Source organism: Ictalurus furcatus, chromosome 26, assembly GCF_023375685.1.
Source record: "Ictalurus furcatus strain D&B chromosome 26, Billie_1.0, whole genome shotgun sequence".
Taxonomy (NCBI): Eukaryota; Metazoa; Chordata; class Actinopteri; order Siluriformes; family Ictaluridae; genus Ictalurus; species Ictalurus furcatus.
The window spans coordinates 13,478,461-13,501,448 of record NC_071280.1 but is presented as its reverse complement, the minus strand read 5'-3'; the positions used below and the strand labels follow the sequence as shown (position 1 = coordinate 13,501,448).

The following is a 22,988-nucleotide window of genomic DNA, read 5'->3' as shown; positions in this document are numbered from 1 at the left end:
ACACACACACACACAGAGAGAGAGAGAGAGAGAGAGAGAGACTTAAACAAGTGCATACAGCACAAATGAACTGTTTCTTTTATTAGAGTAAGTACTTCACAGAAAATATATTTTTTATACATATTTTGATTTCTTTTTGTTTATTGCAACAGCTACAGTGTAAAATAATACACTGGGGAAGAACTTTGAAGAACAGTACATACATGTGCAAACAGATTAAGAATGTGAATTCAAGTAAAAAATATTGCACATTCCAAGCAAAATGAAATAATCAAATAGTATTTAGTAGGGCTGCAACAAACGACTATTCTGATAATCAATTAATTGGACAATTATTTCTTCGATTAATCGATTAGTTGGATTAAAAACATAGCATCGGCCATTGTAAATGGCCAATTTTTATTGTCTCTCTTTCAAAAAAAGTTATTTCACGTTCTGCCAACGTTGTCCTTCAAACTAGAGCTACAACAACGAATCGATAAAATCGATAATAATCGATTATGAAAATCGTTGTCAACGAATGTCATTATCGATTAGTTTGTCTATGTTTACTCATTACGTTACTTCTGTTCAGAAAACACGCTTCGGAGAGTAAATCCTAAAGTTGTGTCCCAGATGACGTACGATACACTTACACTATGGACTACTCTACCATGTAGTGTGTGAATTTTAGAACGGTAATTTCATCTCAAATGGAACACTAGTGTTTTTTTTTTACTAACCGGAAGTTTAAGCCACTTCCTAGTCGACGGCGCTTGACGTCACACACACGTGATGCGACACCGCTAGCTTTAGCCTCAGAGTCACCGACAATGACTTTCTTCAGTTTACTGTTTCTGTCAGCGTTACCTTTTATTCCCAACATGACGTCAGTCCTCATCAGACGGAGGCGAAATTGTCACGTTATCGAGGAAGAACGTGCAGGGGTTCATTTTATATTAAACACCGCCGAGAAGGTTTATAAACTTTATAACGCGGAGTTTGTGGAGCACGGAAGCATGACAGTGATGCGGTCGCGAGTTGCTTGAAAGGTTTAATTTAATTTAAGTTTATTGTCATCATATGGTGTATTTGCGCGCTTGTAGTGTAACTTCTGTCGTTTATTATAACGGAAGTGACGTGTTAGTAACGAGGCCGCGTTGCTCCTCGCGCGCGATGCAGACCTGGTGACAGAGTGTAGTGCGAGTAAGATTTGTTATGTCTAATTAAAACATTATGATCAAAAGTAAAATAATATGTTTAAAGGCAGCGAGTAACAGAAACCACAAGGTGCAGTGAAAGGGAGTTTTTATTATTAATTTAGGACTGTAGTTTTATTCTGTGCTTTTTGTGCATCCATAAAAATAATGCTATCTATCTATCTATCTATCTATCTATCTTTATATACATATTTATCTTATTTAGTTAGTTTATATTTATATAATATATAAGTACTTATGCATTATTTTTTTTTATGGGATTCGCAAAAAGCACTGAATTAAACTACAGTCCTAAATTAATAATATATATTCCTGTGTGTGTGTTGGGTTCCTTTCCGTTTTGGACAAACAGTTGTGTAACGTTTTAGTCTGAATTTATATTTGTAACACTCAGTTTGTGGATTTTATTTTAAATAAACACAAAAAAGGCACTGAAAGTTTGCCCCGCCCCATCACATTAATCGAAAAAATAATCGGCTTAAAAAAAAGAAAAAGAAGAAAGTATAAAATACAATGGCTGGTTATATCATTAATTGTAATACACTTGCCTTTTAATTAGCTCCATTTTTACTTCACATGCATTTCTAGCAAATCTATGTTTAGCAATGTTTTTTTCTTTTTCTTTGTCACTTTCACCCTTCATATGTCTTTGGTCTAGAAAGTGTTTATTATCTGGAAAATCAGAAAAGTAAAGTAAGTTCATTAACAAGAGTGAAAGTTGTTTTATTCCTTCCCTTGAGCATGAATTTCAGAGCCATCTGCAACACAGAAATAGATAATTGAATTAAATAATTGAATTAAAATCGTCAACAGTCCCGCAAAATGAACAAATATAGTGTCTCACAAAAGTGAGTACACCCCTCACATTTTTGTAAATATTTGATTATATCTTTTATGAAGAGGCATACTTGGCACCCTGTATATATAAAGGTGATCAGGTCTACAACCCGAGTGTCATCCACAAACTTCACAATGGTGTTGTATTTGTGTGTGGCTACACAGCAGTGTGTGTATATAGAGTTCAAAAGAATGCTTAAAACACAACCTTGGGGAGCTCCAGTGTTCAGGGTGAGGGTGTTGGTGGTGAAGCTGCCTACTTCACCATCTGCAGTCGTCCAGTTAAAAAGTCCAAATGTTCAAAAACTTTTGTGCTGGGCCATAGTGAATGATATATTTCTTAAAACAAACAAACAAATATATAATTACATATATGCACACATGCACGCATTAGATATTTTTCCATTCTCTCTATACTATATTTGTGTTTGAAAAAAAATATGTTTAAATTTAAATATACAAAGTCCCTGTATATTTGAGCTCAATATAAATTTATTGAACGTGGTGTTGTTTTCATGTACCTTCTGATTTTTTTTTTAAATAAAAGGTGCCAATAATTCTGGGGCACTGTATTTCCTGTATATTCTGTTGAAACAGAGCAAACTGATTTTGACCAGCAGAGGGCAGAAATCTGATATTTTGCGTATTGGAGAACTAAAATTACCCACACACACACGAACATCTAGAGCCTCTGAAGGAACCTTTAAATGTTCTTTGTAGAACCTTGCAACAAAGCGTTTCCCTATCAGAGAGTGTTCCAAGTAGACAAATTAAGAGGAATATAAGAAAAAAGTAGAAACACTAGCAAATGTGATATTTATTCATTGTAGAAATGTCAGAGTGACTTGTGTTCATTGCCTAGCATACACACTAATAGGATAGAAAGAAATATTGGGGACAGGTGGGGGGGAAAAAAACCCATCAAATACAACTGAATAATATGAAACTTTCATAAAAATGTGAAATTATTGAAGAAATTTCAAGTGGGAGAAGAGATTGACCAGCTAAGGTGCAGCTATAACAGTCATTTATGAGAGACAAGTAGCTTCTACAAATTGCAGAACCAATATAAAACTCCATAACACACCAGGATGTGATTTTATAATGAAAGCAGAGATTTTAATGCTGTCACTGCTAATAAATGGTAAACAGTTAATTAAAACACTTAATTTCTTTTATCTAATAAAAAAACGAAAAATATCCCACTTCCCAAAAAATGAACAAATCTGGTGTATTTTTGCTGTGTTTTGCTTTCTCCAATATTGCCCATTCATATAAATAAATCTAACTCCATCAAAATATTTAATTTATCACCATTATTTACAACTTTTAACACATGCAAATATACTTTTTGTACAGTATATTGACCAAGTAAGATCACAGTGTAGCTCAGAAAACGTCTGAAACAATCCTGAATGCCAAAAGCATCAATTACAATGTGATTACGGTTATACTGTATACTGATCAACACCTCCAATTTTTAAGATTAGACTTGCAGGTCTTTTTTTCACATTAACTGTTACTGTTATTTTCAGTAAAGAGTTTTTCTTTCATTTTGTAGTAATATCCCTCCTTCTCCATAAGTTCCTGGTGACTGCCTTGCTCCACAATCACCCCCTGATCAATCACAATAATCTGGTCCGCCTTTTCAATGGTCTTCAGTCTGTGTGCAATCACCAGTAAAGTCTGGTTGGGGCAGTTGGCCAGAGCTTGTTGGACCTGAGTAAACATTTTAAAGCTTGTTACAGAGTTATTCTGGATGCAGTCTGTATTTATGTGTGTATACAGTATGTGTGCATGTGTACCATTTGTTCACTTTTAGGATCCAGAAAGCTTGTGATCTCATCCAGTAATATAACCTGTGGCTGTCTGATTAGAGCTCTGGCAATCGCAATGCGCTGCTTCTGACTGCTCCCAAGAAGACTTCCTCGTTCTCCTACATCTGAGAAATAATTTAGTAAAGAATCTTATTTTTCACTGGTCATCATTTACACCTTCTGTCATACTGTATGTATAAGTTGTAATTCAATTCATATGGTCAGGACTACAATTAAACATCATTCTAGTGTATCATACCTGTGTCATAACCTTTCGGTAACTGGCAGATGAATTCATGTGCATTGGCTTTGCGTGCTGCTTCCTCAATTCTCTTGATTGAACAGTCTGACAATCCGTAAGCAATATTGTCCCGTATGGTACCTGAGAAGAGAACAGACTCCTGGCCCACTGCAACAATCTGCAAAAGATAATTATAAATGTAATTAATGTGATTAACATATTTTTAAATATTATATAACTGTGAGTTAAATTACTGAAGCGAATTATTGATCAGTTATTGAACTGAGTTATTGCTGAAGTATTGCTAACATCTACAACCCCAATTCCAAAAAAGTTGGGACGCTGTGTAAAATGTAAATAAAAAAGAATGCAATGATTTTCAAATCTCATAAACCCATATGTTACTCATAATAGAACACAGGAAACATATGAAATGTTCAAACTAAGTAAATGTACCATTTTAAGAAAAGAATACAGCAGTTTTGAATTTGATGGCCGCAACATGTCTCAAAAAATTTGGGATGGGGAAAAAAAGTAAAAGTAAGTGTTATTAAAAAGAAACAGGTGCAAGTTAATTGGCAACAGGTCAGTAACATGATACAAAAAAAAGAGTATCTTAGAGAGGCAGAGTCTTTCAGAAGTAAAGATGGGTAGCGGTTCACCAATCTGCGAAAAACTAAGTCTACAATTTGTGGGACAATTTCAGAATAATGTTCCTCAACATAAAATTAAAAATAAAATTAAAAATAAAAAACATAAAATTAAGCAAAAACTATGAATATCTCATCATCTACAGTACATAATATAATCAAAAGATTCAGAGAATCTGGAGAAATCTCTGTGTGCAAGGGACAAGGGTGAAAATCAATATTGCATGCTGGTGATCTTCGGGCCCTCAGGCAGCACTTCATTAAAAACTGGTATGATTCGTTAATGAAAATCACTGCATGGGCTCAGAAACACCTCTACAACTCAGTGTCTATGAATACAGTTCACCGTGCCATCCACAAATGCTGGTTAAAGCTCTATTGTGCAACGAAGAAGCCATATGTGAACAGAATCCAGAAACGCTGCCGTTTTCTCTGGGCCAAAGCTCATATAAAATGGACCGAAGCAAAGTGGAAGACTGTTCTGTGGTCAGACGAATCGAAATTTGAAATTATTTTGGGAAACCATGGGCACCACATCCTCTAAACTAAAGAGGACTAAAGAGGAGAGGGACCATCCGGCTTTTAATCAGCGCTCAGTTCAAAAGCTTGCATCTATGATAGTATGGAGGTGAATTCATGTCTATGGAATGGGAAGCTTGCATATCTGGAAAGGCATCATCAATGCTGAAAGGTATATACAGGTTTTAGAGCAACATATGCTTCCATAGCGATTCCATCCCATATTTGCTTCTAAGAGACTCTGCCTCTCTAAGATACTCTTTTTATACCCAATCATGTTACTGACCTGTTACCAATTAATCTAATTAGTCGCAAAATGTTCCTGCAGCTGTTTCTTTTTAGTAACCCTTACTTTTCCAGCCTTTTGTTGCCCCATCGCAACTTTTTTGAGACGTGTTGCAGCCATCAAATTCAAAATTACCTTATTTTTTTCTTAAAATGGTATACTTACTCAGTTTAAACATTTGATCTGTTCTCTATGTTCTATTGTGAATAACAGTTGGGTTTATGAGATTTGCAAATCATTGTATTCTGTTTTTATTTACATTTTACACAGCGTCCCAACTTTTTTGGAATTGGGGTTGTATCTATCTGACTATCTACTTACTTATTTATTTATTACTTACTTACTTACTATGCACAATGCTACTATCTATATAGATATTACTAATATTGCATTGGTCTACTGAAAACAAAACGAAATGTACAGATTTTATGACAGATTGCTAGACATTTTTTCAAACTCCACAGCTAATATTGAAATATTAAGAATATGTTGCCAGCATGTTATAATAAATGTCTGGCATTACCTTGCTGTGCAGGTATTTGTGCTGGTAGTTCTGCAGAGGCTGTCCATCTAGTAGGACATGTCCATGCTGAGGCTGGTAAAACCTCTGTAGCAGACTGACACAAGTGCTTTTCCCACCACCGGAAATCCCTACCAGGGCAGTCATTTTACCGGGCTTCAGCTCCAAACTGAAGTCCTGAATCAAACACAGAGACACCCTAAAATGTGCTTAATGCATTATTCATTGTACTTGTCATGTTTATGACATGATAGATAGTAGAAATATATGAAAAATGCTGCCGGAACAGGCAGAAGTAATGATTTTAAGTGAGTTGCACGTCATAAGTAAGGAATAAAATGCAACAGGGCATGCTGTTATAGGAAATGCTGTTATAGAATTGTAGGATTGCAAATTTAGTTGTCAGCTCTTGACTAATTAACAGCCAATAAGCTCATGCAGCATGTTATGGTCATGTTGTAATAAGCACCTCCAGCACATTGCGGTCAGGACGTGTTGGATATGAGAATGTGATGTTCTGGAAGCTGATGTGTCCTTTCAATTCCTCTGGCTCCAGGGTCCCATCTGTGCTCACTTCAGGCTTGCGGTCCAGGTACTCAAACACCTTCCCAGCAGCACCCACAGAGTTCAACATGTCTCCAAATATGTAAATCAAAGTCTGAAAGGGATAAAGCAATTATTCATTAAGGTCTTAGGTTCCGAATTCAGTGTTTTTAAACCTTTTTTATTTACAAGGTGCACATACCCTAATGTTGTCCGCGAGATCTGAATGGTAGAGGATGAATGAGACCAGATTTCCTGTGGTCATCTGTCCATACGTTATAAACAGGCGACCATAGTATAACATAGCCACCTTCACTCCCAACTCTATGAGCTGCGACCAACACACAGAAGGACACACACACATATATAGAAATACATTTCATATGTAAATATATTTAGCAAGGGAAAGAAGAGAGGATTATGTCACAAAAATATATTGTCATATTACCTTTGCTCACTAATTTGTATAATAGTCTGCTGATATACTGAGGTTTCATGAAAACTATGCGAGTAGCATAAAAATTGTACAAATTTAAATGTTTATTGTGATTTAGTTTGGACTCTATAAACTCATCAGGAATGTGACCCTGCAACAGGGTCTGTATACTCACCCTTCTCACCAGCAGGTACACTGCTCTGACTGTGTCCCGCTGAGTCTTTATATTATGTGTGTCCATCAGCCGCTCATCATAGCGACCCTTCTCACTCTGCTTTGCGTTAAAACTCTTTACTGTCCTGATGCCTGACACAGCCTCTCCCGCAGCATCATTTGCCCTTGCTATGGAGTCCTGCACCTTCTTTGAGAGACTCTATTGGAATCACAAGTGAGGAAAATTATGATGAAATAAGGTACGGTGTACAATGTCTTAACATTATTCACATTTTAATTGCTACTAAACTGTTTTGTGGAACACAGAATTATATTATAAATAACTATATGCTCTGTAAAAATCCCTCCCTGGAAAAAGTATAAGCTTGCTTGGGAAGAGGTGCAGCCCGTTCTTGCATTTCCAAAAGTCAGTTATAAATAGTACCAGTGCTAACAACCACGTGGGACACTAATGAGAGCTTCAATTTGTTGGGAAATTGGTCCACACTTTACAAGTAATGTCTATGTGTAGGTTTCCAGACTATTTGCTCAGTACCTGGTAATGTGTGTCATAGATGTTCTGTAGAAGGCCAGTCAAAGGCGTCTCCATCAGCGTCAGTACAGTGAGCTTCCACGAGAGGCTAAACATTAGGTACAGCATCCCCAGGGTCTTAATCAGGGTTCGCAGAAGGACATTCACATTTAGGGCTACAGCTTGGGCCATGAGATTGGTGTCTGTGGACAGTCTGCATGTGATGTCACCTGGTGAACAAATAGGTAAATAAAAAGCAATGTGATTCTCCAAAAACAGTCAGGGAAGCAGCAAGCGTACCAATAGTTATATTCTTATTGTGGCCATTTCACATAACTAAGTAGGATAATAAAAAAAATAATACTTGTGGGTTAGCATGCTAAACCATGATGGGAATACATAAACATCTACCTGTCTTTGTAGTCTCAAAGAAGCCAATGTCCTGTTTAAGCAAGCAGCTGAAGAGTCGATGCTTCACTCTGCAAATAAAGCTGCCAATAGCACACGTGAAGAGGCCTCCTCGACAGCCTGCACTGAAAGAACTGAAGATAGATAGAAAATATTTAGGTCTATTAATACAATAATCTTCATTCTAGTAACATAGTAGCCTGTCATTGGAATATAGCACTAGTTCGGATATTGTTAGGAAATGTGGCTGTTCTGAGGAATACTAGTTCTAGGACCAATGTTGCTCACTCTAAACGCTAACACATACTGTAAGAATCCACAATATCATGTCATTTACTGACCTTCCAAAAGAGAAAAACGTCATTAATATTATTGTTGAAAGAAATGTATCCCAGCTGTACTTGGTCTGCAGGATATCGATCAACTTTCCTGTGTACAGTGGAATAAACATCTCACCTGCAAACACAAGAACATCTCACCTGAGCATTGGCACTTCATTCAAACATCACTGAAAATGATTCAGAATATTACTTACAAAGGACAGCTAGGGCTAGAAAGACAGACGCCGTGATTAAGAACAGGTAGTCAGGTCTGTAGAAGCGGATCACTCTCATGAAGAGCACTCGAGCTTTCTGCTTCTTCTCTTTGCTGCTGCTTTCCCCATTAGACTCTGGTAAGAGCGTCTCCCAAAACAGGCATCCCAAAGCAGCAGCCACACTGCTGACCAGCCACATTGCAAACTTCTCCAGCGGCCAGATACCTAACAGAGTTAAGCGACCTGTTTCATACACAGGAGTGATAAAACAGTGGGCCATGACCCATCTCTTCATCAGCTGCCCTCTCACATCACTCCAGTAGAAGACTGAGCAGAGCAATGAGCATCTCAGCACAGCCTCAGTCCACTGCCTCACCAAGTCAGCTCCACCATCCAAACTCCTCACTTCACCTCTCAAGTGTGTGCCTACCAAGTCCAGCACATAGACCATGACCAAATCCGAGAACACAGCAAGAGCAGCCACCAAAAGTTTGGACATAATGTAGCCTGTGTATGAACCGCTGAAGTGTCGCTATTAATTCAATGGCGCCTCAGATTCAAAGCGCTCGTGTTTATAACTAAATCGATTTTTATCCGGCGTGTATTTCCGCAGATAGATCAGGTCTAAATAAAGGTATTCCCCAGTCTTTCCCTGCACTTTACTTTCAATTTCATTTTCTCAGGGGTTTTCCAGTTTTCCATACAATGCCAAATATTAGCTGCTCCCACGACAGGACGAGACCTAAAACTGACCTAACATTTTATGTGCGTTTTATTATTCTCCCACGTAAGGATTGTGTGTGTGTGTGTGTGTGTGTGTATGTGCGCGAGTTCTACATTTTAAATTATTTTCAACTTTCACCATGGGGAGGCGATACACTTTGCCTTTCTACTCAAAGCCTGAGCCAAACCTGTCCATGTCAGATCTGCCTAGCAACTGATGAGTCAACTTAAAGACACAAATATGTTTCATAGTTCCTGTACATTTTCCATTTTCTTTTCAGTTTTCATCTATCTATCATTTTCTAACTACAATAAACCATAATATACATGATTCCCAGCCAAGAGGACATTGTACTGTTTGCCTTTTTTTTTTTTTTTTTTTTTTTAAATGAATCATCCTAGTTTGTCCATTCCTGGTTTTCAAGTTGCATACTCCAGTCCTTCTGGTAATGTTTGCATTAGTTTCTTTTAATACAACATGCACTTGTATTGTATCTGTCTGCTTATCTAGTACATGCATTACATTTTAATCATAATCACCCCTGCTGACAAATTTAATAGAAACCCTCATAGAATTTGCAATGGTTTTAATGGTTATAATGGGTATTGTATTAGTTTTATGGAAACTGCAATGGCCCCTGTGGGTCTCTATTGGTAATTTGTTGCCTTCTGATGGTGGCATGCTATGTGTGGTAGATACCATAAAGGATCAATAATGGTTTAAATGTTTAGCTGATGGTTTGTGATGGTATTTGTAGTGCGAATCATTAGAAATGTTTGTGATAGTTTCTATTGTTTTTTTCAGCAGGGACAGTACATGCATGTGTTATAGTAGTTTATACATGCTGGTAGACTTGTCCCTCCTTTTGCTAGTTAAGCCTACTTTTAAAAAGCTATAAAAATTTGCATAATATTAATAGAATTAATGTACGCCAAACTCCCAATTTCTAAACTCCATGCAGCAGGTAGTCCTCTAAAAAAAGAGGATCTGGCAACACATCACAGAAGTTTACAGCGCCATCTCCGGCCACGGACATGTAACTGCATCACAAAACCAGCCTCCATATGAACATATCAAGCTGCAAAGTTTCCCGTGGACATGGCACAGTTTCACGTCTTTGAAGCACCTGTATCAGGCTTTAATTTCGAGAATTCGACAAGGTATGGTCAAACTTAAGTCTTTCCCTTTGATAGTATTAGTGTATGAAAAGCGCGTTCAGGGTTTTGTTTTTTGAAGTGCATCAACATTTATCAAAAACGAAAGTAAAGTGTTGCTGTTCCGTGATTCAATATAACATCATGTTTTAAAACGAAATAAGACCGATTAGTTTAGGACTACACTGATAAACTAAAATCAGTTTTGGTGGAATGATGAAAACCTTATTCATGGATAAATGGATAAACAGGCTTGTTCAAATAATTCTTTGCTTTGTCCTGATGTATTTCCTTGTCTTGTCATTCAGAAATGTTTTATTGGAGAATGCTCTGGGTGAGGGGAAAAGTAAGACGCCCAAACCTGTCAAGACTGGCACAACCATCGCAGGAGTGGTGTTTAAGGTAAATAGAGGGAATCTGTCCAAATAGTATGCCATCTTAATGATCTAGTATCAAAAGTATCCTGTTACAAACCTTATCTGACAAAAACCTGGTGCGTCGCGCGCGTGCCTGCGTGCGTATGTGTGTGTGTTTGTAGGATGGTGTGGTCCTGGGAGCTGACACAAGGGCTACCTCCAGCGAAGTAGTTGCTGACAAAATGTGTGAAAAAATTCACTACATTGCTCCAAACATATAGTAAGTCAAAATTAATTAATTAATTAATTCATTCATTCATTCATTTTTATCCTGGTTGGAATGCAATGGATCTGGGGTCTATCCCACAGATGCAGTCCATCACAGCATCATGCATACACATTCATGCACTCATTCACAACTTGAGGGCAATTTAGCATAGCCACTCCACCTATTGGCATGTTTTTGGGAGAGAAATAGAGAACCAGTAGGAAACCCCCTCGGACACAGGGACATGTGAAACACCACACAGACAGTAAACTGAGCTCAGGATCCAGAACCAGAGACCCTGGAGCTGTGTGGCATCAACGCTACCCACTGTACCGTTGTGTCAACCTCATTCAGTTAAACAGTATCAACATACTAATTTAAAAAATCACATTCTTTATACAGCAAAATTTTTTTAATTCGTCAAACATTATACTATTATGGTAAGATAATGGCACAAAAATGCTGACTGTAATGCATTTGTGTATTCATAGTTTTCTTATGTGTTTTAGTTGTTGCGGAGCAGGGACGGCAGCAGACACATTTAAAACTACAGAATTGCTCTCTTCCAACCTCGCCATTTTCTCCTTGAATAGCGAGAGGAACCCCAGAGTCACCATGGCAGCTCACATACTACAGGATATGCTCTTCAGGTGGGCATGACCATGTGTGTTTGTGTCAGTGATGAGATTTGTATTTTTTTGTGCAGTAGCTTTTCTTTGAGAGAGCTTCAGCAGTGCATCATTTATTGTTTACCACCGTTTAAAGGTCTTCTCCTGAAACTGTAATTAGGTTGAAGTTTTCATGTTGCCATTTAATTGTTCATCATTTGGCTGTTATATTCCAGATATCGAGGTATGATTGGGGCAAATTTAATTCTAGGAGGGGTCGACTTCACAGGGAATCATCTCTACACAGTGGGGCCCTATGGGAGCATGGACAAGCGTCCATATCTTGCAATGGGTAAGCATGTGATATTCACCACATGGAAATGTACATTACATTGCTCTTGTACTAAATATACTAATGTTTTTTTCAGGATCCGGCGATTTAGCTGCTATGGGTATCCTGGAGGACAGATTTAAAGCCAATATGGAGGTAGCTGTTTGTTTTGAAGAAGCTTTTGAACAGTAACACCTCTGAACTGGTGGACTTGGTAGATAGCTAAAATAACAATAAGTTTGTCAATGTCCAAATATTTATGGACCTACACTATTTGGCCAAAGGTTTGTAGACACATGACCATAACACTCATACATGCTTGTTGGACATCCCATTCCAGATTTAATCCCATTCACATTTGTTGTTGAAAAAAACCTCCACTCTTCTGAGAAGGCTTTCCATGAGATTTTGGAAAATGGCTATGGGGATTTGCCCTTTCAGCCACAAGAGTGTTAGTAAGGTCAGACACTGATGTAGAGCGAGGAGGCCTGGGGTGCATTCGGTGTTCTAGTTCATCCCAAAGGTGTTCAGTGGGGTTGAAGTCAGGGCTGCTCCTGGGACATTTTGCATTCGGTTTTGCCTTTAGTCAGGTGATTGACTTGGCCATTGCCCAACATTCCACTTATTTGCCTTAAAAAAATGGGTTGCTTTTGAAGTATTTCTCAGGACATTGTCCATCTGCACTGTCAAGCACAATCAAATGAGTTTTGAAAAATTTGACTGAATCTGAGCAGGTAATATAGACCTGCACAGTTAAAATTTTATCCTGCTGTTATGTCAGCCATTACATCATCTGTAAATACAAGGGAACAGGTTCCATTGGCAGCCATGCATGTCTACACCATAAGATGAGGTGGTATGCTTCAGATCATGAGCAGTTCTCTTTCCTTCTCTTCTCTTCCCATCATTCTGGTGCAAGTTGATCTTTGTCTCATCTGTCTATAGGGTGTTGTTCCAGAACTGTATGGGATTTTTAGATATTTTTGGCAAACTCTAATCTGGTCTTGAATTCTAATCTAGCTCTTAATTGATTGTTGACTTAAACAGGCCAGCTGTTGTGAAGGAGTTTTTCTTCGTAGGGAAAGAATTTTTGTTGTCCACCACAATTGTTTTCCATTGTCTTCTGGGCCTTTTGGTGTTCCTGAGCTCACCAGTGTGTTCTTACTTTTTAAGAATGCACCAAATAGTTTATTTTGCCACACCTACTGTTTTTGCTATCTATGTGATGGATTTGTTTTGAATTTTCAGTTGAATATTGGCTTGCTTTACTAGCAGTGATGGGTCTTTGGACTTTATATTGGGAGTTAACAGCAGCAGATTCCAAATGTAAATGTCACACTTGAAATTAACCCTATACCTTTTAATGTGGTAGACAGCTAATATATGTCACGAAATGGAGGCTGAGACGGAAGCAAGTGCAGGTGCGGCAGTTTAATCAAACTAAGTCCAAGGATTAGGCAGAAATCAATAGTCAAAGACATGCAGAGGTCAGGCGATCAGGCAAGGCAGAGGATCGAGGTCAAAAGAGTAAACAAAGGTCAAAGATCAGATAAGCAAACACAAAATAAGGCTTGGACATACGACAGAGACTAGGCTGATGAACGTAATACTTCACAAAGTCCTGGTGTTTGAACAGTCTCTTATATGAGTTAGTATGAGATTAGCAACAGGTGTGTGTGATTAGAAATCTGGAGAAGGTGAATGTGTATGTGTGTGTGTGTGTGTGTGTGTGTGTGAAGTGTACTCCTCTTCGGCCATGTTTGTAGTTGGTGGTGCATCCTGGGAAATGGAGTTCTGGTTTGCTGTGATATGACAATATAACATAAATAACTTTGTAAATTTTAAAATATTTATGGACCTGACTGTATATATTTTTTTGCATGTTCATTCTGTCATCCAGCTAGATGAGGCTAAGGCATTGGTGTGTGATGCGATCCATTCGGGCATCATGAGTGATCTTGGTTCGGGTCACAACATAGACCTATGTGTGATCACCAGACAAGGGGTTGATTACATCAGACCTTATCAGGAGTCTGAATACAAAGACACAAGGTGAGATGAATAAATTCCCACTTAAACATTTTTCGTATGTATAAAAAGTTCTCCAGTAGTTATTATCTTTCACATTTAGGGCTTGGCAGTCATTTAGCTTAGTCTTAGCTTATTTTCAATACCAAATTTACATGACTATTTAGGAGCCAAATATTTTGATGCAATACTAGGTAAGCAGAAAAAAGAAAATTAAAAGATGAATTAGGCCTCCAATTGTCAAATTAGTGTAAATGTAAAAGCTTGGGTATACTCGGATGAGTGTGTGTGTGTGTGTGTGTACAAACACACACACAAACTTTATTAGGAACACCTATACACCTGCACAGGCAGATATGTAATCAGCCAATCATGTGGTGGCAGCACAATACATAAAATCATGCAGATACAGGTCAAGAGCTTCAATTAATGTTCACATCAAACATCAGAATGGGAGAAAATGTGTGATCTCTGTGACTTTAACTGTGGCATGGTTGTTGGTGCCAGATGGGGTGGTTTGAGTGTTCTAGAAACTGCTGATCTCATGGGAATTTCACACACATCAGTCTCTCTCTTGATGGATTTGAGTAAAAACTTTCTCTCTGTCTGCATGTATGTATTTCTCTTTCTTTTTAGAAAGGACAAATATAAGTATAAGCCAGGAACCACCCCAGTTTTGACAGAGAATGTGGTTCGTCTGGAGCTGGAGCTACTGCACGAGACAGTTCAGACTATGGAAACAGCCTGAGCTAAGAAAGCACAATCAGTCATGATGTTTGTTATTCAGTACCATTTATTCACCATTTATTACCATCATCATTAACTTTTGTTAATGCTTATTGATATAATGATATTGTAATAAATGCATGATATCCTGGGATCATTTTTGTTTCATTTTTATGGCTGACAGCAAAATACATTAATACATCCTTTTGTAAAGGACAAATTGTTAATTATTAAAATGTTAATGAAATGTTCTAAAGTGTGCTAAATGATGAATTGAGAATTGTTCAAATGATTGTAATACAACTGATTTCAAATGTAATGAATGCCATGCTCAAAGCCAGTGTAGGCTACCATCTACCACATTCTTCATACGATATCTTATGTCATATCAAAGATAGGAACAAGGTGAGTACAGTACAATTAATGATATTAAAAGGACTTTTAAATCCATTTGATAAATTTAACTAACTACAATTACGTGGTCTGACTTAAAATAATTAGCATTTCTTGTTTGCTGGTTTCAGCATCAAAATATCTTTTGATTTTTGCAACACACAGTGAAACCTTAAACCTAACAAAATCCTTTTATAAGCAAATGCATAATCTATATCCAGCAATAAACAGCCTTTACTGAATAAATACATTATCTAAGTTAAAAAAAAAAAAAAAAAAAAGCATTTTGCTAAGAAACTTTGATAATTTTATAACATTATGAAGTTGCCATTCACATTAACTAAAGTTAGGGTATCTACTCTCCCCTGTGCAATTTACATGAAACATCCAATCTGAATAGTATAAATTTTTATAAGTAACATGTTTTAATGTAACAAGATTTATTTTGCATTGTTTTACGGTTTCCTACATTGCACACAGTGCTCTTCAGTGACCCCTCTTATAGTGGCACCAGTGGGATTTGGCCCTTGCTCTTTCACTATCTAAAAAGAGTGATGCAGCAGGACTTTAGTTTTTTAGTCTGTCTAGTTCTCTCACATATACACACTCTGCTCAAACAGATCAGGTTCCTAAGTTTTAGCTTTAATGCTAATACTGCCATAATCGCCATTTTATCATTTCATAATTTGCTATAGAGCCAAGTCGAGTTTTAGCTGAAACTCAGCGCAACTGCATTGCATCGGCATATAACTGCATTCTGCATCTTTGAGTCCAGTGGGGTTTTTTTCTTCTCCTATTGAACACCATTGTAACAGCGCTAGCAATAACAGTGTCCCCAAAAGCGCTAAAGCGCATCATAAATATTTCTATACAAACATATAAAATATATTTCAGGGTGGAGTTTTCCTTTAATCCCTGCTTATGTACAAACCTACTGTATATGACCACTGCCTAATGAACAAAATATGTGAGGCAAAAACATAAATGGATTATAAATAATTTAATGTCAGTTTATGAGAATAAACTTGGTCATCAGTGCTCGTGTTCATATTATTAATTACATTTCTGTAACATAAAAATGGCTACAAAAACGGTGTACATGATTTACCACTACACTGGAATGTACAGTATGAAGCGTGACGTTAAAGATGTCACAGCGCCACCTGCAGGCAGGAAGTCTTCCTGAACACTGATGATGTGAACAGACCTGACCAGCGCTTTCATTGCACAAGTATGACGACTTTTTCTTCTTAAAAACTCACTTTTGTAACTTTTATGTGTAAATAAAAATAGGTGCGGACAATGTTGTGGAGATTTTAGACTGTATTTTAAGAAGTACAGTAAAACAGCCTAGTCATAAGCGACAGCGTCGTTTGAGCTTTTGGTTTCGAAATTAAGTGGAAGTTTTATTTGTTCAGACATATCATATTTCACAAAGTCTTTTTTCTTTCAGGAATTTGTTTTTATTCATTATTCATCGTTTTAATCAGAGCATGGCCCTTTTGGAAGTGAATGGATCCTCGTCTCATTCCGGAATCGGTTCACAGTCCGGCTCAAAACGGGCGCAGTTTGTTGATCGACCGAGTCATTACAGCTTTGGGACAAAATCTCAGGAATTTGCTGTACCAGTTGGGGTTGATGTAAGCACTATATATATTTTTCTTCTTTCAACTGATATTTATTTCCTTTCTTTGTCTATACTGCAGTGAATGTGGGAGGTACCAGTGTCTATAATGTCTTCCTTAACTGTGTCTTACAGCCAAGCCATCCTGATTTATGTGTGCTCAACTATTTACCTGAAATGTATATTCCACCTACCAACAGCACATCTGCTTTATTAACCTCTTGACTTGCTATAGCATATAACACCTTGTCATATATTTTAGACATTGTCCCAAGGACTAGGATGTATAGAAAAGTAGCTTATGTGGCTGAAATAAAGGCAATGACACCAATAAGCTCTAGCCTATAGAGAAGCATTCATCACATCACATCACATCACATACTTACAGATAAACTCTCTACACCCCAATGTAATGATGACAGTCTTCCTCATGTTTCAGCCGTCAGCCTTTCTGAAATCATGCAGTTCAGATGATGGGATATCAATAGACTTGAACCACGGCACTACGACACTGGCTTTTAAGTTCCGCCATGGCGTCATTGTAGCCGTCGACTCCAGGGCCTCGGCTGGACGCTATATCGGTAAGCATGCTCACATCTCATCAAAAATGACGTACATTCATGTAAAGGCAGATCCTCAGAGTTCAGAATGATGCAGTGTACAAATCAACAAATTATATGATCATTGTAAATGCATTTTTTATTATCCTTACTGTCTAATTTTTGTGTCTTTTAGCTTCAAAGGAGGCGAATAAGGTGATTGAGATCAACCCTTACCTGCTGGGCACCATGTCTGGTAGTGCTGCAGACTGTCAGTACTGGGAGAGACTTCTGGCTAAGGAGTGCAGGTCTGTCTGAGCAAAATCTGAAGGGGTGGAGTGAATCCCCAACAGGATAAAGTTACCATTCTGTCTACATGAAGTGCATTAAACATGCCCGAGCATAGCTGGCACATGAGTATTAAAAAATAACACATTACTAACACGCTTTGTGTGTGCACATGTGTTTCATGTATGTCCTCAGGCTTTACCAGCTCCGTAACAAGCAGAGGATCTCAGTGTCTGCAGCTTCCAAGCTGCTGTCTAACATGATGCTTGGTTATAGAGGCATGGGCCTGTCTATGGGTAGCATGATCTGTGGCTGGGACAAGAAGGTAGAGTTAACTTCAGCACATGATATGAATTTTTAAAAACGTCTCTGTCCATTCACCTTCAAGTTTTTTTGTAGGTCAATTTTACTGATGTTTAGTCTGACCACTGGATCGACAATTGAAATAAATTGTTCTGTTTCTGTGTTTCATAAATCAAATTAAATTAGGCCTATATACTTATTTAAAAAAAATTTTTTAATCATATATGTACAAGCCTTGCACCTCAATAGTACTAGACAACCATCCACATCAGTTCATCAACTAGCTTCACCAAGCTACAATGTATTAATGCTGAGACGAGCTTGCTCTAGATACTCTTACATAAACGTTATACTGTGTCTGCCAGTAATATACACAAATGGTCTGTCATGATGATTTTCATCTATCTTCAAATACTACTCAACTTGTTACCTACCTAACTGAACACTAAACAAACAGCAACAGACAATAAGCTGTGGTCATGATCACAGGGGACACACTACATTGAATAAACAAGCTCATTCAAAGCAATTTGATTCAGGTTATGTGTATGTACTCCAAGTCATTTAAGTAACATAAATATCACTTTTTTTGTTTTTAGTTGTTAAAATTGCTACAAACGTCTGTATTTGTGTTGTCATCTGCAGGGTCCTGGTCTGTATTATGTAGATCATAATGGAACACGCCTCTCAGGGCAAATGTTTTCCACGGGCTGTGGGAACAGCTATGCATACGGGGTGATCGACAGTGGCTACCGTGAGGATATGACAGTGGAAGAGGCGTATGAGCTCGGCCGCCGTGGCATTGCTCACGCCACACACAGAGACGCCTACTCTGGTGGAGTCGTGAACCGTAAGTGATATCCATCCATTATATACTTAAAACAGTTTGTGTGTGTGTGTGTGTGTGTGTATGAGTGTATGAAAAAGTATGGCACTGGTCAGTGATTATGTGGGTAAATAAATATGATTCATCGTATTGTACAATAAAAATGCAAAGGTACTCTCTCAATGATCTCTGTGTGTTTATGCTAATGTATGAATGTGTTTTGAACTGCATTTTTTAAATACCTTTTTAGTCTATCACATGAAGGAGGACGGTTGGATTAAGGTGTGCAAGGAGGATGTGTCCGATCTAATACATCAGTACAGGAAAGGAATGTTCTGACCCCACAGATTATTTTATACTCACACACTAACACTGATTCATTAATGAAAAATAAAGATGGCTTTCAAACAAAACACTAAATTATTCAATTCTTTTTAGAGAGTAAGTGATTCTGTAGCTGTGACCCCTAACATGTAACATAGCTGAGCATAATGTAAAGTGTATGAGAAAAGACTTTCCTTTTCAACACTCACTGACAAATAAGCATATGGATATCACAACTGCTCCTGAAGCACTTTTGCGATGTCCACGCAAGTTAACTACATTTATTTTATATATATATATATATATATATATATATATATATATATATATATATATATATATAAATAAGATTGAATATCTATATCCACCTAGAGTACTGATATCTGCTGTACATTAGTCACTTTAGTCACAAAGTGTGATATGCTGTATAAGCTGGTGGGTTGTTTTTTTTTTATCAGCCGAATTAGATTTTTTTTTTAAATACTGTGCTACCAAAACTGGTCACCACACAGAACATTTTACTGGTGTTGCCTTTGAGTAAGTGTCGGTAACTCTTCAAGCTGACAACTTATATGTGCGTTTTTTGGTATGTAGTGTATCAGATAGATACCAAACCAGACCAGAAGATAATGTCAGTATAAAATAATGTGGTGAGGAATTGGGTTTCCATAACTTTAAACTGAACCAACGTTTCCAAATTTTTTTAAATGTATACAAATAGGGAAATTTCTGTGTCAGGGCTTATTCTGAAATTATACAGACAGCATCTATCAATATACAGTGCTCATAAATTTACATACCCGTTGTATTATCTATAAAATGTAAATAATTGATTATGTTTTATATTTAGTATGGCCCTGAATAAGCGATTTCACATAACAGATTTTACATATAGTCCACAAGACACAATAATAACTGAATTTACACAAATTAACCAGTTCAAATGTTTATATACCATTGATTCTTAATACTGTGTGTCATTATCTGGATGATCAGCTACTGTTTTGATGTTTTGTGATAATTCATCATGAGTCCATTGTTTGTCCTGAGCAGTTAAACTGCCCACTGTTCTTCTGAAAAATCCTCCAGGTCCTGCACATTCTTTGCTTTTCCAGCATATTCTGCATATTTGACCCCTGTCCAGCAGTGCCTATATGATGTTAAGATCCATCGTTAGCTCTGCTGACAACTGAGGGACTTGTACACAACTATTATGTCATGTCACGGCAAACCAGCAACTCCATTTCCCAGAATACACCACGAACTACAAACATGGCTGACAACTACACCTCCCAATGGAACACACAGGCACGTCACCTTCTCCTGAGGACTAATCACACACACCTGTTCTCAAGCAGACCACACTACTTAAGAGGCATGCGCGCAAACAGAAATAAGGGTGAAATGGAAAGACAAGAATTTATCCACCTTTTCCCCTACGCCCCATGATGTTTTGTATGAATTATGGGAGTCATTCATTCATTCATTCATTCGTTAAAAGATGTGGAATCACACGCTGACAGCTTACAGAGGACATCAGCATACCCGCCCCTTCCTTAATAGAGGAACGTGAGGACGATTTAAAAAGTGGCCATGGATAATTTACAGTAATATATTTAGCTGTTTTGTTCATTCAGTTGCTTGTGACGGTAAGGTAATGAGCAATTTGAAGAGCTTGGTGGTTTACCAGTACCTTCACAGAAATAAAGTCGGTCATGTGTTACTGAAGGATGTGGGAAATGATTTTGTGTACTTAAAAGCTGACGTAGGGCCAAGTGAAAGCCTGAACGTGTCACACCATAAAGCTTGGGTTTTAGTGTCAACATGAGGTGTCATACAGACATCGGGGTGCTCTTGCAGTCACACAGCTGCAATACTGTGGAAGGTCAGTAAATTCAAGTGCACCTATTATGCTATGTAAACTTGCCTAATTTTGTTTTAGAGGTCTTATACAATAGATTTACATGTATCCAAGGTAAAAAAAAAAAAAAAACACTTTAATTTTCTCATAATTTACATTGTAGCTTCACCTCTTTTTCTCAGGGTCACAAACGACTTGCTCAAGGATCCGTTCACTCTAAACTCCTCCTTTCAGAGAGCCTACTCTGCTCTGATTGGTCAGATGTCCCAGTCATTTGTAATTGTCAGAAAGGAAACGCCCATTACCACATCTAAATTTCAGCTCAGTAATAATGTCGTCGGTTTTACCTTATCAATCTGAGCCTGAGTCTGATGGTGCTACATCGTTAGATCAACCCGAACCACCATCGCAAGCACAATGAGAACAGGACATTTCTCAGGGGTACGTTTATATGTAGTTTGGCAATAATGTGAGTTAGCCAGTTAGCAGAGGCTAACAGCTAACAGGCTAACAGCTGTGCACTGGCTGGACACATATACAACACAAAACTATGCATTTGAAACACTCGGTAGAAAATATATACATAAATAATGAATCATACTTACAGGTTGTGATCCAAAGGCACAAGATGGTCCGAATAAAGTGTGTATGGCCCCATCTTTAATGAATAATCGTTTCGCAAATCTCATGTTGACTTCAGCTAGATTTGAGAAGTAGTCGTCAGTGAAATGATGGGAACACGAACAAAGATCGGAGTTGAACTGCTGTGGTATCGTTTTAAAATGAATTCTAATCGCTGATGCTTTACATCCTCATCCTGTGGGAGTCCATGCAAAGTGGTTTTGCTTCTAGAAACAAGTTTTCTATTAAGTAATGTTTGAGGGCGGGTTAAAGAACACGTTGTTCGCGAGCAGCCGATGAAGACCAGAGGTGGGTTTTTTGTTATAAACCTACGTAGGTTAGTACAGGAAGTTGGTCTGGAATTACTGATGACCCGTTTCAGGTGTTCAGAATCGGTTCTTCCTTTTGGGAGTCAATAACCCCATTTGTCGTACGCTTTGATTTTTGAAACTTTGCAGACTTTTTACATTTTACTTTCCACAAACAGCTATATATAACACACTACATGAAAGGTAATATCTGAAAAAGCATAATAGGTGCATTAAAGATAAAAAAGATTATGATGTTTATTATTATTAATATTATTATTATTATTATTACCACTAGTGTTAATATTAGGCTAGTAGTAGTAGATCTAGTATCTTATTTCTACTAATGTTTTATAGCTACACTCCTAGGGAGGTAAGATAATAAAGAGTAAGGAAGACTGTAATTTCTTCTATAAAGGAAGAGAATGCAGTCAGGCAAAGCAAGACAGTCATGACTGTACAATCGCTCACAGGAACAGTTCACTTTAACTTTAGGTCTGTATATGTAGCACTTTTCTTTAAGCCACAAATTAATTTTCGCATGGTTATAAGTGCAGCCAGGAACAGCACATATTGTTCTTGTTGGGCTTCGTAATGACATTCCGTAATGATATTTCTGCCTGAAGCAACAAACTGTATTAGTTTTTAACACATACAAATCAAAACATAAACAACACCTATTGATATCATAGCAAGCCAGTTAACGCTGCACTACTACTTCCGCCAGAAACTATACGCATAATCGTTCATACAGCAGCGACCCCACGAAAAAGATGGATAACATGCAGGTTCACTAATAACCAATACCCTGATTAGTCTATCTTGCTTGTCAGGGTTTCAGTTCTGTAGCAAGTTCAAGACAGCCATGTCTGTAAACGGTTATGCTGCACAATATATAGCACCTATAGCAATTTATAGCATGTTCCAATGCATAATAAATTAATTGCTACATTTTTTCCAAAACGCCCATGGGACAATCTCTGTATCGTGTAAAAAAAAAACCCCTAAAAATTCTAAAAATAAATGTTAC

The 22,988-nt window shown here is 37.6% G+C and overlaps 3 protein-coding genes across 4 annotated transcripts; 2 read left to right on the top strand and 1 right to left on the bottom strand.

Annotated features, from left to right (window-relative positions):
* Nucleotides 1-2,835: 2,835 nt before the first annotated feature.
* Nucleotides 2,836-9,495, bottom strand: LOC128601939 (antigen peptide transporter 2). Its single transcript, XM_053615399.1, has 11 exons — nt 8,677-9,495; nt 8,483-8,597; nt 8,145-8,275; nt 7,758-7,963; nt 7,224-7,421; nt 6,815-6,943; nt 6,539-6,727; nt 6,073-6,246; nt 4,113-4,272; nt 3,842-3,978; nt 2,836-3,755 (listed from the first exon to the last, which is right to left on the bottom strand). The coding sequence occupies exons 1-11, from the start codon at nt 9,173-9,175 to the stop codon at nt 3,549-3,551; spliced, it is 2,145 nt and encodes a 714-aa protein (XP_053471374.1). The 5' UTR covers nt 9,176-9,495; the 3' UTR covers nt 2,836-3,548.
* Nucleotides 9,496-10,429: 934 nt separating this feature from the next.
* On the top strand, nt 10,430-15,023 carry psmb13a (proteasome 20S subunit beta 13a). Its single transcript, XM_053615400.1, has 8 exons — nt 10,430-10,560; nt 10,863-10,956; nt 11,093-11,190; nt 11,688-11,828; nt 12,023-12,138; nt 12,215-12,273; nt 14,018-14,169; nt 14,782-15,023. Exons 1-8 carry the CDS (start codon nt 10,499-10,501, stop codon nt 14,891-14,893), a joined length of 834 nt encoding a protein of 277 aa, XP_053471375.1. The 5' UTR covers nt 10,430-10,498; the 3' UTR covers nt 14,894-15,023.
* Nucleotides 15,024-16,409: 1,386 nt separating this feature from the next.
* Nucleotides 16,410-19,407, top strand: LOC128601941 (proteasome subunit beta type-8-like). 2 transcript variants are annotated; one of them, XM_053615401.1, is made up of 7 exons: nt 16,410-16,495; nt 16,718-16,904; nt 17,328-17,469; nt 17,624-17,735; nt 17,911-18,040; nt 18,664-18,868; nt 19,095-19,406. In XM_053615401.1, the coding sequence occupies exons 2-7, from the start codon at nt 16,758-16,760 to the stop codon at nt 19,181-19,183; spliced, it is 825 nt and encodes a 274-aa protein (XP_053471376.1). In that variant the 5' UTR covers nt 16,410-16,495; nt 16,718-16,757; the 3' UTR covers nt 19,184-19,406. The 2 variants fall into 2 exon arrangements, with proteins under 2 accessions (XP_053471376.1, XP_053471377.1); XM_053615402.1 differs by having other exon boundaries at nt 16,447-16,495; nt 16,755-16,904; nt 19,095-19,407.
* Nucleotides 19,408-22,988: the final 3,581 nt, after the last annotated feature.

Bases quoted from the DNA above. Each gene is read 5' to 3' on its own strand.
- LOC128601939 (XM_053615399.1), bottom strand. From the start codon at position 9,175: ATGTCCAAACTTTTGGTGGCTGCTCTTGCTGTGTTCTCGGATTTGGTC. The intron at 8,276-8,482 runs GTCAGTAAATGA...ATCTATCTTCAG, and splicing joins ACGTTTTTCTCTTTTGGAAG to TTCTTTCAGTGCAGGCTGTC. The intron at 6,247-6,538 runs GTGCTTATTACA...TGTTTGATTCAG, and splicing joins CTGACCGCAATGTGCTGGAG to GACTTCAGTTTGGAGCTGAA.
- psmb13a (XM_053615400.1), top strand. From the start codon at position 10,499: ATGGCACAGTTTCACGTCTTTGAAGCACCTGTATCAGGCTTTAATTTC. The intron at 11,829-12,022 runs GTGGGCATGACC...GTTATATTCCAG, and splicing joins CTACAGGATATGCTCTTCAG to ATATCGAGGTATGATTGGGG. The intron at 12,274-14,017 runs GTAGCTGTTTGT...TCTGTCATCCAG, and splicing joins GATTTAAAGCCAATATGGAG to CTAGATGAGGCTAAGGCATT.
- LOC128601941 (XM_053615402.1), top strand. From the start codon at position 16,758: ATGGCCCTTTTGGAAGTGAATGGATCCTCGTCTCATTCCGGAATCGGT. The intron at 17,736-17,910 runs GTCTGTCTGAGC...GTATGTCCTCAG, and splicing joins CTTCTGGCTAAGGAGTGCAG to GCTTTACCAGCTCCGTAACA. The intron at 18,869-19,094 runs GTAAGTGATATC...ATACCTTTTTAG, and splicing joins CTCTGGTGGAGTCGTGAACC to TCTATCACATGAAGGAGGAC.